This window comes from Limulus polyphemus, unplaced genomic scaffold (assembly GCF_000517525.1).
Source record: "Limulus polyphemus unplaced genomic scaffold, Limulus_polyphemus-2.1.2 Scaffold858, whole genome shotgun sequence".
Taxonomy (NCBI): domain Eukaryota; kingdom Metazoa; phylum Arthropoda; class Merostomata; order Xiphosura; family Limulidae; genus Limulus; species Limulus polyphemus.
Window position 1 is genome coordinate 311,606 of NW_013666468.1, and position 17,663 is coordinate 329,268.

A 17,663-nucleotide genomic window follows, 5' to 3' on the forward strand; every position below is an offset into this window, starting at 1 on the left:
GTAAGCACAACAACACTCTGAAGCTCTTTAACAAGTAACAAAATCAGTTCAAAACTAGGTATAATTTAACAACATTTTTCTTAAAGTTATCATGATCCAAAAAACAGAAAAACGTAGAAGAACTGACATTTGTAAAACAAGTCGGTGCTAAGCCAGAGATAATGGCGTCTGTCAGCATTTAGTGCTGCCATATGTTCCAGGTTTAACTTCTAGTTTATTCAAAGTGTGTAAAAAACTACAAATGTTTTACTCTATATTTAAACCGACGAATAAAATAAAACAACTATTAGTTAATAGTAAAGATAATATACAGTTAATGGAAAAGCTGGAATTTATAAAATTGAATGTGAAAGTGTATATATCGGACAGAAAAAACGTAATATAAAATATCGCTTAGCAGAACATAAGGGATGTGTAAGAAATGAAAAAGTTGACCAAAGCAGAACATGTCAAAAACACTAAAATAAGATATTATGGAGAAATTCCAGCACTATTAGCTCAACCAAAGGGTATTAGAAACAAACTATTTATCCGCGAATCTTTAGAAATAATAAAGTTTAAAAAGATCATGAATTATTAAGTACAAACGTAGATCCAATAAATATCTGTGTAAGAATGTGGCGAGACCTCCTCTGAGATTTATGTAGAAATGTAAACTTACACACAGGTCACATGACCTAGCTAATAAAAAATAAATATGACACTTATATCTTGCAATTTCACTCCTGATTATGACGTGGTAAACATCGAAGAACGTGGAGTCAACATTTTGGAAATATTTTTAATTGTATATCGATTTTAACGTTGTGTGTTATTTATTATTTTAATTAAGGTAGCTTTCTAATAAAAATACAGTGAATCTGGTGAGATTTAAATTAAAGAAATAGATAAACAGAAATAGAAAATGAGTTTCAACAGAAGATTAACATCCTCACGTTGAAATGCACGTGGTCGTTTGTGATTGCCATAAAGTAATAAAGAAAATATATAAAAGCAAGACATAATTAAAGAACTGCCCATAGGAAGATTAAAAGTGATAGAGAATTAATAATCTGAACTTGTTGTCTCTCTTTATAATATCGGGCTGGCTTGGCCTGATGATTATTGCGCTCAGACTGTGAATCAAGAGGTAGTAGCAAAAACGCGCTCCGCATTTTGGAGCCGAAGATACACTATAAAAGTAACGGTCGGATCCCATTATTCGATCAGACAAGCGTAGCTCAAGAGTTGACTAGTTGCCTTACTTATAGTCTATTAGCTCCGAAATAAACGGGATAAATCGGGTGAAGATATCTCCGTACGCTACATTGTCTGTGTTACTGTACTAAACCATGAAAATATTCCTAATCAAATATCCCCAAGACCACACAAATGATGCATGATAATCAATTGTGGTATCTTTAATAAGAGAGAGTTTGTGATAAAACAGCTACTGGTAGATTTTTAGTAGTTTTCTCTATTTTGCCTGTTTGTTGTAAAACGCAAAACTAAACATTGGACTCTGTGTTCTGCCAACCGCATGTATAGAAACTCAGTTTGTGGCATCATTAGCCCTCATTTAACATCGATTCACCGCCGCGATGCCAAGGGACACATTTTATTAGAAAATTATTCATTTATTGTACATTTTTCACTTACTAAAATAGTTCAAGATTACAGATGGCATTACGGAAACTACTTCGGAAAAAAAATTCATTAGGATAAACTTTGATGGAAATATTAACAGACGCAATAAATGCATATTCTAATTTACCTTTGTGGTTCGTCGACTAGAATTTTCTAGAATGGTTTCCATTCATCACGATAAAAAAATTAAAAATATCTTCATATATGGTAGTATGTTTGCATCATTTTCCAAAAAATAACTTTTTCCGGTAAAAAATCTTTCATAACAGCTGTTCCAATAGTTGAACTTCTTGTGTTGTTTTTCATAGTCGTATTACCACTTCATAACGACCGCTGTTAGACTGAAACTATCCTATTGACTAAGAATAGCCGTGTAAAACTAGCCCTGCAAGAAATTCTTTAGTCTGATACGGGAGCTCGTGTTTTTATATCATAGCAGGAAGTTGCCTTGGACGGCTCGTTGGATGGCCGATTACACGTTAAAGCAAGTAAAGCTGAGTCTTACACTTTAAACCTTAGTTTCTATCTGATTTGTAATATGTTTTCCCTGGTTGATAGTCTTGGAAGGTTTGTTCGAAGAACACATAAACTCCACTTCTTTCTACAAGATAGAAGACCGTTACGTGCAGTGTTACAACATATTCCAGGGACTAATGGTCCCTTAGAGAAGGAAGGAGGACATCTTGCCAAGTGGTGATATCGGCACATTCTTTATGGGATTATAAATTTTCTCTTCAAAGCCGCTTGATCATGACTCATAGAAACAGAACAGATGATTTCTTTATGTACTGTATCCGTGAAGGATGAAAACGAAATTCATTCTCTTCAATACATGAAGAATTATCCAGTGTATAGGTTTTTTCATATTGCCTAAAAAGTACGTTCACACCAACAATATGTTTGAAGAATTATTTTTTAATTATTTTTGTAGCAAGTTAATGGCAAAAATATATATATATATATATACAATCCTTTGAGTCGTGTGTGTTCGTATCGTAAACAATATAAAAATAACCAAAAATATGACTTATTCATAGGTAGATCTACAAAAATAAAAATAAATAATTGTTCTTCCTGTAATGATTTAAGAAGATTTGAAAAAAATATTTCCAAGAGAATGGGTGGTGTAAGTTTATATGGCTTCATGAAAGTATTTCAGTATGTCCTTTCTTCAAAGAGGGACTACTTCTTTGTAGCCTATAGTAGTAACTTCTCTGCATTGCCAACAATATCGTCACTCACTGTAACTGAATAACTTGTATTTCATGATCATGGGAAGAAGCGACTGTAAGGCTTAGACACTCATTCTTGTATCGTTATACCACAGATGGTGTTCTATACGTGTCCCTGATTATATACTATTCCTCAAAAGCTCAGTTTTAGGCTGGTTCAAAATCCTGAAAACGTCTATAGAAAACTTGTTGACGGCATTTTATATAAATTAGTAAAAACCTGGTATTTCTTTATGAAAAAATGAGTTGAATCTGAAAATTTAGGTTGCCACATTTTCTTATGCCTAATTTCTGCACCATCTTGACAAATTGGCGGCTATGTTCAGTTTTCTGTATTTTTGAGCAAAGGCAACTCAATTCATATTATTACAAAAGTCGTGGCCCCCCAAGTAGCCCAGCGGCATGTCTGCGGATTTACAACGCTAGAAACCGGGTTTCAATATCCGTGGTGGGCAGAGCACAGATAGCCCATTGTGTAGCTTTTTCCTTAACTTCAAACAAACAAACAAACAAAAGTTGTGGCTCATAAAATTCTATAAACACTCTCTCATCCTCTTCAGAACATACATGATGCTTAATACTCACCAAAAATAAGGGGTTGGTCACGTTGTTTGCCGCCCTACCCCTTCTTTTTTTCACCTGACTGGCACGACACAAATTCTTTACTTATTAAAAAGAAATAGAACATGAGCACAATTCTGTTTTGAAAGAGCTATATTTTCCATCTTTATAAGCTCCACAACAAGTTATATACCACTAATGTTTGAACAGTTCGAACTACACACAAATTGGTTGTTTTTACACCTGTACTGGTGCATACCACATCCTTTTTTGTATTTGCAAAACAAAATATATCTGCAGGACTTTGGAATGGCATCAATTGTCGTTAGCACAGGTTCCAATTTTCTGTTTTTAAAGGTCCATCTCATGTGTTTAGGGTTTGGAATGACAGGGTTGGTGTAGTAACTTTTTCCACACCATGCTCTAATAATGAACTATTTTCAGAGGTTGTTTTAATGCATCCCGTGAGGATGGCATTGGTTCTGGTTTGTTCATTGTTGCGATCATCATGCATCGAATCCGAATGAATGGCATTGCAATGCCATGATTGTACAGGTGACATACGAATTTCTCAGCATCTCTTAGGTTTTCTGGTGTCAGGTCACCATCGCCTAAACCCTTTAACAGGCTGTGATTGTTAATAAACACTTTTCATGCTGAAAACATCGTATAGTTGTTGAAGTGGGATGTACTGTCACAGCCTGTCAGAGCATGAAAATATAATAATACAGTCTCACAATACAGTGGTAAATGTTTATAAGTTCCCGTACATTTATGTCTTTATCTTTACACATGTTCCTAGTCTGATCCAAAGCTCTTTCGAAGTCAGTGTAGGTAGATGTGCCAGTAAAAGTACCAAGACATCAGTGTCTCTGCAAGAAATCACAACTGTTTCATGAGGAACATTCACTGCATGTAGGACGATTCATGCATTGTACTCTTAGTGGGAAGCATGCAGAGGTATTACATCCAACCTGTTATTCAATTATCTCACTTCTAATAGTCTGCAAATGCTCCTGCTACCACAAAGTATTTATACTTTTGTGCCTTTGCAACTAGCTCCAAAGCTGAAAATTTTGTCAGGTCTGCCTTGCTGTCAGATAATGCCATAAAGTTCTTCCAATTTACAAGGAGGGGAAGATTTCCGTGTTCTATCACTCAATGAGATGGCTTGGTGTTTTGTTTTTCTGTCTGATTTCATTCTTTATGGAAATAATGTCATATTGGTCAAATACAACATCGATTCTTTTGTTTGCTCTATCAGAGTTTAGAACTCCTGAACAAAACTTCCAAACGTCTTAGCATCCTAAACGACTCCAATGGAAGCTACAAGGCCTTGTCAATCGATGATAAGATATACCTATTTGTTTTGGGGGCAAGAAACTAGCACACATTTATTTCCAGTTCTCAACGAGAAATTTGTCTATGTGTCAGTGACAATAGTACTGTGAAAAGCTCATGCTATAGCACCTCTGACAGGTCAACATCATGATGTCTCTTATACACAGAACTCGATGCTGTAGTATATATCTGTCTGTTTTAAGGGTGTCTTCATTTTCTCCATTATGTGTCATCACTTCGTACAAAGAATCACAGGTTTGGTGATTGTTTCTGAACATTTTGGTGTGAAACTTTCTCTCAACCAAATTTCGTTTTCATGAATCAGCCTTTCTCCCGCGAAAGTGAGTAGCTAGTTATTTCCAAAGTCAAAAGCATTGAGCAAAGAATCTTGGATGTCTTATGAGGCCAGGCCCTTATTGGTAATGTTCTGCAAGAATCCAGAATGTGGAAGATATCGAAGCATTGGAAAATGTTGAGTAGTGAATCTGCATTCTTGTTATCATGCCGTTTCCGTGAACTGCTGAATTCATCTTCCAGAGCTTCAACATGTGAGACCATGTGGTACAGAGTATAAGTGTCCTCATTCAACTGAAATTGGGAGTTATATGAAAGTGCCTACCAACTAAAAGGTGTTATGTCTTCAATAATGAAGATGAAGACGGTTGATAAATATAAAACGAATATTACACGCAATTTCCTAAACAACAAATTCCAACCACCAGCCAATGTACTCACCGTCCCCAAATTTCCCCCCATTTTCTCCCTTCCTTTTATGGATTCGCAATCCCTACCAATTAAAAAATAACCCTTTTTCCTAATAAAAACCTTCTACCCTCAAATTCAGCTGAGAATAATATACAGACCTAGCCTCCGCATTAAACACTTATTTCAGTACAAAGATCAAGTACCTAAACTTCTACGTTTATGGCTCGTGTATACGTATAGTGAATGTAAGGTCACGTACATTGGTAAAACGAAACGCCACTTAAAAACTAGAGTTTGTGAACATTTAAGAGTATCTAACAGAACCGACCATCCACTATTTAAACCCAGTCACTTATCCATTCGTTCACATTCTGAAACCACAGGTCACAATATTTCATTAATGATTTCTCTATCATCACCACAGCATCTTCAGACCTTGACTTCTACATTAAAGAAAGTCTACTCATAGCTAAAGACTGCCCGACCTTTAACGACTCACAAAGGTCTTTAGATTTAAAATTATTCTAAATCTTCACACTTAACTCAGCTGTTGTGTAATATAAATATATATATATAAACATAGAGAATAATTTACGTTTAATTTCGTACTTTTTCAAGGAGTGGTGGATAAAATAGGGATGATGACATGCTAAGAGTCACACCAGTGGAAATTAATGATTTTATTAAATATTGCCTTGTAGAATTAAGAACTTAAAACTTGTATACTATTAAGATATGAATTATTAGCTAAGATTTTATACTATTCTAATTGGTATAACATAAACAAAGGGTAGTTTAATAAAATGTTGAACGTAAAGTACTAAAACCTTGTGTCATGCGCAATAAAGGATACCGGGGCGATAGGGTTAAGGACGTAAATTCGTATATTTTGGTTCATTTCTTTTATACACTTTACACCTAAAAAAGATGATTTGCCATACAAAAGCATTTACCATTTCCGTGATTTCCCCGAGATAATTCTATGATTCAATAAATATTTCTCCGAGCTAATTCGAACAAACCATTTATCGACGTATTTTTAATTATTTGCCCGAATTTACCATGTTATCATGTATTACGATAAGTTAACAAAAAGCGAATTAAAAATACTGCCTTTTTTGGGGGTTCATTTCCAAAGAAAAAAAGACGGCCTAGCATGGCATGGGGGTTATGTAGCTGGACTCGAAATCTGCAGATTGTATGTTCGAATCCCCGTCACCGCTATTTCAGCCGTGGTTGCGTTTTAATGTAACAGTTAATCCTACTATTCGTTACCAAAAAGGTAGCTCAAGAGTTGGCGGTGAGTGGTGTTGACTAGCTGCTTTCCCTCTACTCTATCATTGCTAAATTAGAAACGGCCACTACTGATAGCCCTCGTGTAGCTTTGCACGAAATTAAAAAAAAACTGACAAGGAAGAAGTTAAAAAGCAATATAATTAGTTACTCTCTTACAACGAGATTACGTGTACGTCTTCGCTGTATCATTATTATTAGTTACTCTCTTACAACGAGGTTACGTGTACGTCTTAGCTGTATCATTATTATTAGTTACTCTCTTACAACGAGGTTACGTGTACGTCTTAGCTGTATCATTATTATTAGTTACTCTCTTACAACGAGGTTACGTGTACGTCTTAGCTGTATCATTATTATTATTTTTTTGTATACATTATAGTCCATAAGATTGATTAACTTACTTAATCTTCATATTAGGATTTCTTCAAGCTATTAACATTTTTGACTTGATACTTTTTAACGTATGGACTCTATAAACGTGATGTGAAGTGAAAAGATCCAAGTTGACACACAATTATTACGTTGAACCTGCTGGCTTAATTTCTTCAACGTTTAATTCTGATATTAATTTCAATGTGTTTCTAGCTTGTTTGTTTTTCAGTGTTATTAGATATTCCCCAAACATAGCCAAAAGCTCCTAACCCCCCCCCCCCCAGTGACCATTGCAGTATTGGGATACATATATTGACTTTGTTCGAAAATCTCCGAAATATATGTCTTGCAAACCAAAATAATGAGCAAGCAAAAAGTAAAATTCAATATACATATATATAAGTTTTCAGGATTATAATTAACTGTTACATCCCATCTTGTTAGCTTGGTTTAGTAATTTGGAACGTAAGTACACCTATTCGATAACCATTATTAGTCTCAAAGTGGGTTCCTCGTCATTAAAGTTTTTCTTCATTACCCATTCAAGCCGTCTCCGGGAAGTAATGTCAACTATAGAGGAAATTATAAATAAAGATCCTTCAAATGTCAGACGATTCTTTGTTTTTTAAGTAATTGTTGAAAAACATCACTTGGCATAACGACTAAAATTATTTTATAGTTGTAGTGCTGTTGAACGTAAGATAATGTTGACTCAAACACTTTACCATTTTGATAGTTTCTTGTACTGACACTGTTACGGAAAGGTGACTATTCACAGTAACTTATATTTTGTTTTCCAGTCATTTCTCAATACTAAAAAGTATTTAACATTTCTTTTTTTTAATCATCATAGTGTTGCTTTGCTAGAGTCAAAGTATTTGATAATTTTTATCACTACAGCATTGTATTCTAGTCAATTCGTCATACTGAAAAGTATGTAACAAGTTTTATCACCACAATACTGCTCTGGCTGAAGTCAATGCCTGATACTTACCAGCGACTTTTTTGTCTTTAATCACCACATTATTGCTAATATTGCCTTTACTATTATAAGTGCTGTTTGCAGAGAAATGAAATGGTTCTGAGAAATTGCTCAGATTTTATTTATCAATGTAAACAATTAGATTACATATTCATGGCTATATTCACTACATCTGTCTGCTGAACACACGAATGGGTGTTGTTATGTGTTCATGCCGACATTCACTACATCTATGCTAAGCCACTGAACCCACAACTGGGCGTCATTATATATATTTTACAAATACTTGCAAAATTCTATGGAATTCCCAAATCCTTCAATATAAAAGTAGATCTTTACATGATAACCAGTTTCACAAAACACTTACCATTTAGTTTGTCTTCAAACAGACAAATTTCTGTTAAATATTGTCTCCTGCTTTGAAAAAAAGTGATCACATTACATACACATAAAAAACATAAGTATGTGTGAGGAAATCCCAAGAGCCACAGTAACTCCACACCTGTATAACGTTACATAGATTTACAAGACTTTATTTTTGGACACAATTAGTGTAACACTTACATCAATGAGATCTGGTAGATCATCAACATAATACTTCTGAACTGCTGCATTAGCTGCATCCATACACAAAAGGTAGTCGTTTCGGGCTTTCAGGGATTTCAACTTTGCATCGTTATACTTTGACTGTCGCTACAAACATTCCAAAGATGGACAAAATAAACATCTAGTCTTCAGGTAACTGTAAAATCCTAGCTATTAAACAACATGCCATTTTTCATTTAAAGAATTTGATATTCAGTTAATACAAGTGTTTTTTTTATATAAATTGTCACAAACTAAATGTCAGAGTATTATTAACCCTCTCATTATGGGCTCAGTCCCAGGGACTGACCTCGTAACCATTTTATGCTTGTTATTGTTTTCATGCTATAACTTTTAATGCAGTAAGCATATCTTCATGAAATTTTCAAATTATTAGTAAGCATTACAAGCCTTTTGTACACAAGATCATATTTCTTTTTAAATTTTAAGATTTTTTTAGTAATGATTTGCCCATTAATTTTTCTTTTTGAATGTTGACTATCCAACATGAAAAGTAATTTTGATTTTAAGATTAAAAATACTTTTATGCATCGGAAAGTTTTTCAAATTTCACACGCAAAATCTTTGTAACCTCCAGATAATTATCAAACCTTTTTTTTAGAAATTTTTTTTTTATATTTTATCTGTTATTTTTCACTATTGCATCTCTGTATGGGTTACCTCATAACTATCATAAAAAATATGAAAAAGATATAAATTATGCTTCTTTCGTTCTATAATTACTACAAATTATAACATGAAACCACAAATGTTTAGCCTATATTGTGCAACCGTGTTACCGTATCCAATAATATAAAACTGGCTTTTACAAAGTGACCGGTCTTGGCCGTGTTCTAATGGACCAGTATCTTGTAAAATAGTCACATTTCGATTATAATACATTACATTATCACTATTTACAAATAAGTTCTTAAGTTTTCCTTAAAGCATAGAACAGTAAATAAATAAAACAATTATCTCTTCTAGTTATGAACTTTGTATTCATTTGCTGCTTGCTGTAATATGTCAAGCCTTATCAAATTCCACACATGGAAAATTTAAAACAAACTAATTTTTTTAGATTTTATATTTGCATTTTGAAATAACAAAAAAAAAAAATCATAAATTACTATATCAATATCACAAAATTTAACTATAATTTATTAGGCTTAGTAACTAAGCCATATTTGGGTTTAAAAAAAAATGATTTTTTGAGCTCAATAATGTTTTACCTTAACACTTGAAATCTACCAAGGAAAGACCAAGATTTCCCGCATAAATACTTCGCAGAGGCTCAGAAAACTACGTGGGAAACATTCCTAGCTTTTGATTGGTTATTCACATGCCATAGACAGAAGTAGGTGTATGTAAGCAAGTATTTCCAAAAATTTAAAGAGGTTGGCAGGGCCACTGTGTTTGATTCAATAAATGTAGCAATATCTCAACAAAAAGATAGGAGATTCTTATTTTATATTCTAGCTTGTCAATATGGGTAATTTGAGTTTCTAATTTGTAAGAAACTATAGACATTATATTTGGATATACCAAACATCTAATCTGAACAAATGCTGCATTCAACATACCACGTGACACACGAAAAACAATATTTAGGATTTTTTTTTAATATTTACTTTTAGATTAAGAAATTAATTAATGTACAACACTAAAATTTGAATTATAATTTACAATTTTATACCAAACTTATTGACATACATTCATAAAAGAATAGTTGAATAAAATTTTGAATGTAAGTCTACAAATGCAACGACACGGTCTTTGACCCGTGGCCATAGGAAGACCCTTCTTTGTTGGGTTAACAGTTCAACTATGCTACTAGAACTGGTCAGATTTTATTTAATTATTAATAGTTTACTACAATATAAGATGAGACCTGACAGCTTAATGAATGTGTAATTAATGAAGGAATTCTACCACTCTGTTACTTCATGTGACACAAGCTTTATTTTTTTACTAGCTCATCTCAACAAAATGTAATTGTTCTGTACCTTCTGAAGATCCTTGACAATCAATCGATATTTCTTCAGTCGTTGTAGTTTTTCAGCAGGAGCTGACTGCTCAAGTTTAGTCTTCTGAGCTTCCAGAAGTCTTAGTTTACTTTCCATCTGTCGTTCGTCAGAATGGTAAGCATGGTATGTCTTCATGCTCTGCAAAGACCAAAATGTTTATCACCCCAAACACATCAAGTAAAAACAAATGTTAAAATAACATATTAAGTTTAACTTAGAGCTATTATGTTCTACTTATGAAATCATTCAATATACAGTTTCAAATTTGAGACAATCTACATACATAGTACTTTACTGAAAGTAAAGTTGAAGTCAATTTGATTTAACCAGAAAATTCTATTTTCCAAGAGTAACCGTTAAGAAATATTCAAAATATTTTCTAGATGCTGTCTTAGTGTCTAGAAAATGTAATATTATTATTGAATTGAAAATTAAAGATTTCTTATTTTTATCACAAACTTTCATGTACAAGGAATGTCTTTCATATGTTTTCTTTCTCAAGTCTCTTATTTTCCCACTAAGGTCAGTACTAAACGCTCTTATTTTTCCATTTAGGTCACCACTGAAAGCTTTTATTTCCCAGTTAAGTCAAAACACATTTGTTTCTTTTTTTTTTTTTTAATGGTGGTTTAGCTTAATTCTTTAGAAATTAATACATTTTTACTAAGGAAATATACAATTACATTTACTTTTGGTGTGAGGAAGAAGTATATGTCTTGAAGTACACATCAAAAATTATTTGACACCTGCTAACCCTAAACATCATACAAAATACCCTACAAATTCTTATTCAGATGTTTCAAATCTTAGAAAAATGTTACTAAAATACACAGTTAGGTAGTAAAACAACATCTGGTAAACCTTTTGGCAAAAGCTGTCAAAACATCAAAAAGCTCAAAATTTAATAATCTGAAAACGAAAAATTGTAACTATTTAAAAAACAAAATAAAACAAGACTTAAATTTTTCATGAGCAACTTACAGCATGAAGTTCGTGTAAAACCTTCAAAAGTTCTTCGTGACTTTCCATTCCAATCTCTCGGCACTAAAGTAAAAATGTTTTACACAACCATTAAGTTATCAGCAGGCAGACTAATGTTCGTTATTGTGCATAATGACTTTAGAACTATTATGTTTGCACTAAATAATTAAAAACAAAGCTATCAAAAACCTTTTGTAGAAAACAACGGCAGTACATAAAATTTAATGAGGTTTCTTTCGATTGAAAGGAGCAAAACAGGTTTGAAGCTAAGTGTTTTTGAAATCTTATAATCTTTTAACCAATGACTTAAATGCATTTTTTAATTCACTTGGAATAACCCAAACTAATAGTCCAAACACACTTTAATGTAACTTCCAATGTGTGATTGCTTTTATTCTCAAATGATGCAACTCGATTACTGATAAAACCACGGAAAATATATTTCTTTTTGGCTTTTAAATTTGTTATCAAAAGCGCATCAATGGTCTCCTTTCACTGTGATTAAAATTGCACTGAAGCTATTTGATTATGAGACTTTCTAAAAGTTATGCTAGCTATAAAGTCTTATTTTGGTCTAATTTACAGAATGCAATAACTTTTGCTTGTCTGACCTCAGTACTGAGTAATATATTTTTTGCTATGAAGTAAAAAGTTAGTTTCTGTATTGTCCTACAATTGTATGATTCTCTTTCATGGGAAATGTTAACAGAATTTTAGAAATTTCAAAACTTCAGTTACAGATAAAGCAAAACTGATGGCTCAGAATGAACTGTCACCTACATATATAAAGCAGTATTTTGCATCTGTCTGTCTGATGTCCTAACATCATAAGGTATTGTGAGGAAATTGCTGAATAAATGTTAATGACATTTTATATATTGGTCAAATTTAAATGCATAAGCAATCAGACTAACAGTTAGAGTTTGGCAGTTTTAGTATGTGAAGGCAACTCCAAATAAAAGTGATGTTTAAAGTTGCACATACCATAGGTACCTTTGTCGACTGCCTCTTGTTTGTTTGTTTTTGAATTTCACGCAAAGCTACATGAGGGCTATTTGTGCTAGCCGTCCCTAATTTAGCAGTGTAAAACTAGAGGGAAGGCAGCTAGTCATCACCATTCACCGCCAACTCTCTGGCTACTCTTTTACCAACGAATAGTGGGATTGACCGTCACTTTATAACACCCCCACGGCCGAAAGGGGAGCATGTTTGGTGTGACTAGGATTCGAACCCGCAACCCTCAGATTGTGACTCAAGTGCCCCAACCACCTGGCCATGCCTGGCCCCATTTGATTGCCCCTATTAAGAACACTGCATGAAGAATGATGCACATGTACTGTCCAGCCATTCTCATGAAGCATGTGAGGAACAGGTACAGTTGCTAGTATTACTGATGAAAATTAGTTTCATTTATAAAATCACAGAAACCCTTGCATTGTTGTTAAGGGTGTTATACATGTGTAACTATAATTGTGATTTACTTATTTCAACATAAAAATACAAAATTTAAATGGAATTATCCTTTACATTTTGGGGCACTGACAACATAAAATACAAAATTTAAACAGAATTCTCCATTACATTTTGGGGCAATGACAACATAAAATACAAAATTTAAACAGAATTATCCTTTACATTTTGGGGCACTGACAACATAAAATACAAAATTTAAACAGAATTATCCTTTACATTTTGGGGCACTGACAACATAAAATACAAAAATTTAAACTGAGTTATCCTGCACATTTTGGGGCACTGACAACATAAAATGACCCCACATATTAACCCATTACTGACTGAAAAGTTTCAATAAAACACAGAATTCTTCTGCTCTGTTTTTGGTGTGTGTATGTCTGTCCGTAAAAAAAAAACACTTTATGTTCTAAATCTAGCTAAATGTAAATAATAATAACTCTCCAACACGTTTTTTTATATTCAAATAGAATTAGTTATACCACTGACATTAACAGCAAGTGGTGACAATTAGACAATTTTAGCTGTTACTGAGAAACCTACTTTCAACACCAAACAATCTCATCTTATCACCATTTCTGGAGCATGATAAATAAAAAAGCACTATGTTTACTTTGGACAAAACAAGTACGGTTCACTGAATTACCCTTTTGTACATTCTATGTACATCTTCCACAATCTCTCCAAATCGACTGGTCAGAGTATTGGCAAATATTTCACTCAGAATAGCTCTATCTCGACTCTCCTTTCTGGTGGCCGACAACAAATGTTCCCAACATAAGTTTGAAGAAAACAAATGCCATTGCTCACGTCTGCAAGAGATATTAAACGTACATTAACAGTGTTGCAACCAAAAATCCAATGTCTTTTTATGTATAAAATCAACAAGAATTAGAAATAAAAACTAAACATACATTACATGCTACATAAAATAAATCTGTTATATTATGCTGAATTAAGCCTAACATTTTAACTGTATAAACTAATAGTCCAAACACACTTTAATGTAACTTCCAATGTCTGATTGCTTTTATTCCCAAATGATGCAACTTGGTTATTGATAAAACCACTGAAAACATTTCTTTTTGGCTTTTAAACTTGTTATCAAAAGTGCATCAATGGTCTCCTTTCAAATTGCACTGAAACTATTTGAATATGAGATGTTCTAATGGAGAACAAGATAACGATAAATAAAAATATCAACAATAGGATTTTTTTTATGTTTGTTGAACTAATAAATTATCTAGCTTTTGTATGGGGCTTTAAATTTAAAAACTCGGGTAATAAGCGATATAAATAAATCTGAACAGCATAAAAATCTCCAGTAGATTTCTTACACTACCGTTTTTTGTTTCGACATGGGCAATTACAATAATCAATCAGACTGAATACATCACCAAAAACTCTTTAAAACTTACTTTTGTTTCTCTGCCTTATGTCGTAAGGTCAAACTTCTCGACAGCTTCTCTAGAGAGCGTGAATATTCCAGCTCTACCTCTGCTCTTCGGCGAAAGAAATCCTGAATTTCTGCAACGATAGCAGCTTGGACCTCCACTCGCATGTCCAAACATTTTAACTGTTCATTGATCTGCTGTCTTATATCTAAAGAGAAAAGTTTATATGTATTAGTAATCTAGAAAAAAACAGAGTAATAGAAATAAGAATGCACACACATGTAGATACACACAAAATAAAGCACTATCAGCCAAAGATGAACAAAATATGCATCTGTGGGAGGAAGGGGTGAATAGATATGTACTCGCAATATGATGTCTTCAACATCATATTTAAAGTATAACATTAATAGTGACAACAGTAAGATGAAACTTCATTTATGTAACATTACTAGTGGCAACAGTAAAATAAAACGTAATATATGAAACATTAATAGTGACAACAGTACAATAAAACCTAATTTATGAAACAAAAAAGAACTTTAAAGTAATCCAAAACAAATTCAACCAAAGTTCCTTTTCATTCAAAGCAAAAATTATTCTAATGTAGAAAAAAATTTATCCTATAAAGGTACTTTGGCCTTGCGAGTTGTTTATAATTCTACAAATGTATAAATATGGCCAACCTTCAACATGGACTATGGATTTGTTATAAATGAAGGTTTTATGTGACATTACTTTCTTAATTCACAGGATTACTAAATAACATGTAGACTTGAAATGCTTGTTTTATTTTGTAACATTCAGTAGATACAAAACGAGTCTATATCACAAGAAGCTTATTTGTCGTGTCCCAGCCAGCCTGATGAACTCTGCATTGCAAGGAACGCATCATCGGCACTGGATGTGACGGATATAACATGGTTAGAAAACTATTCTTCCTCTTGAAAAATAATAAAGGACTGCATAAAGGTTGTGGTGTTACAAATATAATAAAGGACTGCATAAAGGTTGTGGTGTTACAAATATAATAAAGGACTGCATAAAGGTGTTGGTGTTACAAATATAATAAAGGACTGCATAAAGGTTGTGGTGTTACAAATATAATAAAGGACTGCCTAAAGGTTTTGGTGTTATAAATATGATAAAGGACTGCCTAAAGGTTTTGGTGTTATAAATATGATAAAGGACTGCCTAAAGGTTTTGGTGTTACAAGTATAATAAAGGACTGCATTGTGGTGTTACAAATATAATAAAGGACTGCATAAAGATTGTGGTGTTACAAATATAATAAAGGACTGCATAAAGGTTGTGGTGTTACAAATATAATAAAGGACTGCATAAAGATTGTGGTGTTACAAATATAATAAAGGACTGCATAAAGGTTGTGGTGTTACAAATATAATAAAGGACTGCATAAAGGTTGTGGTGTTACAAGTATAATAAAGGACTTCATAAAGATTGTGGTGTTACAAATATAATAAAGGACTGCATAAAGATTGTGGTGTTACAAATATAATAAAGGACTGCATAAAGGTTGTGGTGTTACAAATATAATAAAGGACTGCATAAAGGTTGTGGTGTTACAAATATAATAAAGGACTGCATACAGGTTGTGGTGTTACAAGTATAATAAAGGACTGCGTAAAGGGTGTGGTGTTACAAATATAATAAAGGACTGCATAAAGATTGTGGTGTTACAAATATAATAAAGGACTGCATAAAGGTTGTGGTGTTACAAGTATAATAAAGGACTGCGTAAAGGGTGTGGTGTTACAAATATAATAAAGGACTACATAACAATTGTTATAAAAATAAGCACCCACAATATCCTGGTATTTCCATCCAAAGAGACAAAGTACAAAAAATGTTTAACCCCATTCACAATAAATCAGTTTATGAAGACAAATTTATTCTCACTGGTCTAGAAGATTTAAAAAAAATCATAGCATACTTAAGTTTAATAATACACATTATTAATAATCACCGTTTAGTCACAGCCAACAAAAATGGCGTAGTGGGGAAAACTTTACTCGGCAATCCCAACTAATTCATTATCTATCTCACTCCCATAATTCTGAGTTTGCTTATTTTCAAATGAGATTTATAAGCACTTGATATTTTGTATCTTAATCATCACATAAACAAAGAAAATCATACTCAAATGTAAAACATATGAATGGGTCTTACAGAGAGCGGAAGTTATATAACGCTTCGTTCCCCATAATCGGCCCAACTGCGAAGGACAGCGATGCAAACAGTTTTACAAAATGTTCGTGAAAGGTCAATGTCTCCACATATGCAAGTTCTTTACTCTTCAGGCATTCATTACCCTAATAAATACGTACTATTTCCCCTTCTAAAATTAGACAAGTAAACGCCGCGTAAGAAATACGTCACCATACTTCCGGTGTCACGACTAGAGGCTGTGCAAGGATGAGAACTCTTGGGATATCCGCACCATATGCTGCGGACACATACACAACGTACAATCAACATTTGTGACTTGTACAATGTGCTATTAACGTTAAAATTAGAGTTGATTTCAAAAGAAATACAAAGAATGATGTAACTACGAGGTTATCACTGATCACCCACCCATCTTTTACATTTCATATTTAAGTGTCGGTTATATAGTTCCCGCGTACAAAGTTCAAAATAACAATACCAAACCAAGACCGTGCGCACAAATTTAAATTTTACCGCTATGTGGCACGTTAAAACACACATATATTTATTTTATTTATTTATTTATTAGGTCGTCAAGAAATTAATGCCGCTTTTTTTAAATGAAAAATCTGGTACAACTTAGATATCAAAACAAAACATTTATTAAATGAAATAGTCTCCATTCTTATCGATGATGCTTTTCCACCTCACAATCAGGTTGTTAATGTCCTGATTAAAGAAATCACTTGGCTTTGAAGGAAAAATCACGTTGATGTCCTCTTTAACACCTTCCACATTTGCATACGTTTTCTCATTAAGATGGTGTTGCAGCGAACGAAAAAGATGGTAATCTGATGGTACCACATCTGGAGAAAATGGCGAGTGGGGGAGAACTCCCAACCCAACTCCATAAACTCCT

The 17,663-nt window shown here is 33.2% G+C and overlaps 1 protein-coding gene across 1 annotated transcript in view; it reads right to left on the reverse strand.

Moving 5' to 3' along the window:
- LOC106460905 (SLIT-ROBO Rho GTPase-activating protein 3-like) overlaps positions 1–17,663 on the reverse strand; it is a 121,718-nt gene that overhangs the window by 102,167 nt on the left and 1,888 nt on the right. The window contains exons 2-6 of the mRNA XM_013920663.1: positions 14,600–14,814; positions 13,828–13,993; positions 11,709–11,771; positions 10,707–10,865; positions 8,680–8,808 (exon numbers count right to left, since the gene is read on the reverse strand). Of these exons, the coding sequence (XP_013776117.1) occupies positions 8,680–8,808; positions 10,707–10,865; positions 11,709–11,771; positions 13,828–13,993; positions 14,600–14,814 (732 nt within the window). The remainder of the gene's footprint in view (positions 1–8,679; positions 8,809–10,706; positions 10,866–11,708; positions 11,772–13,827; positions 13,994–14,599; positions 14,815–17,663) is intronic.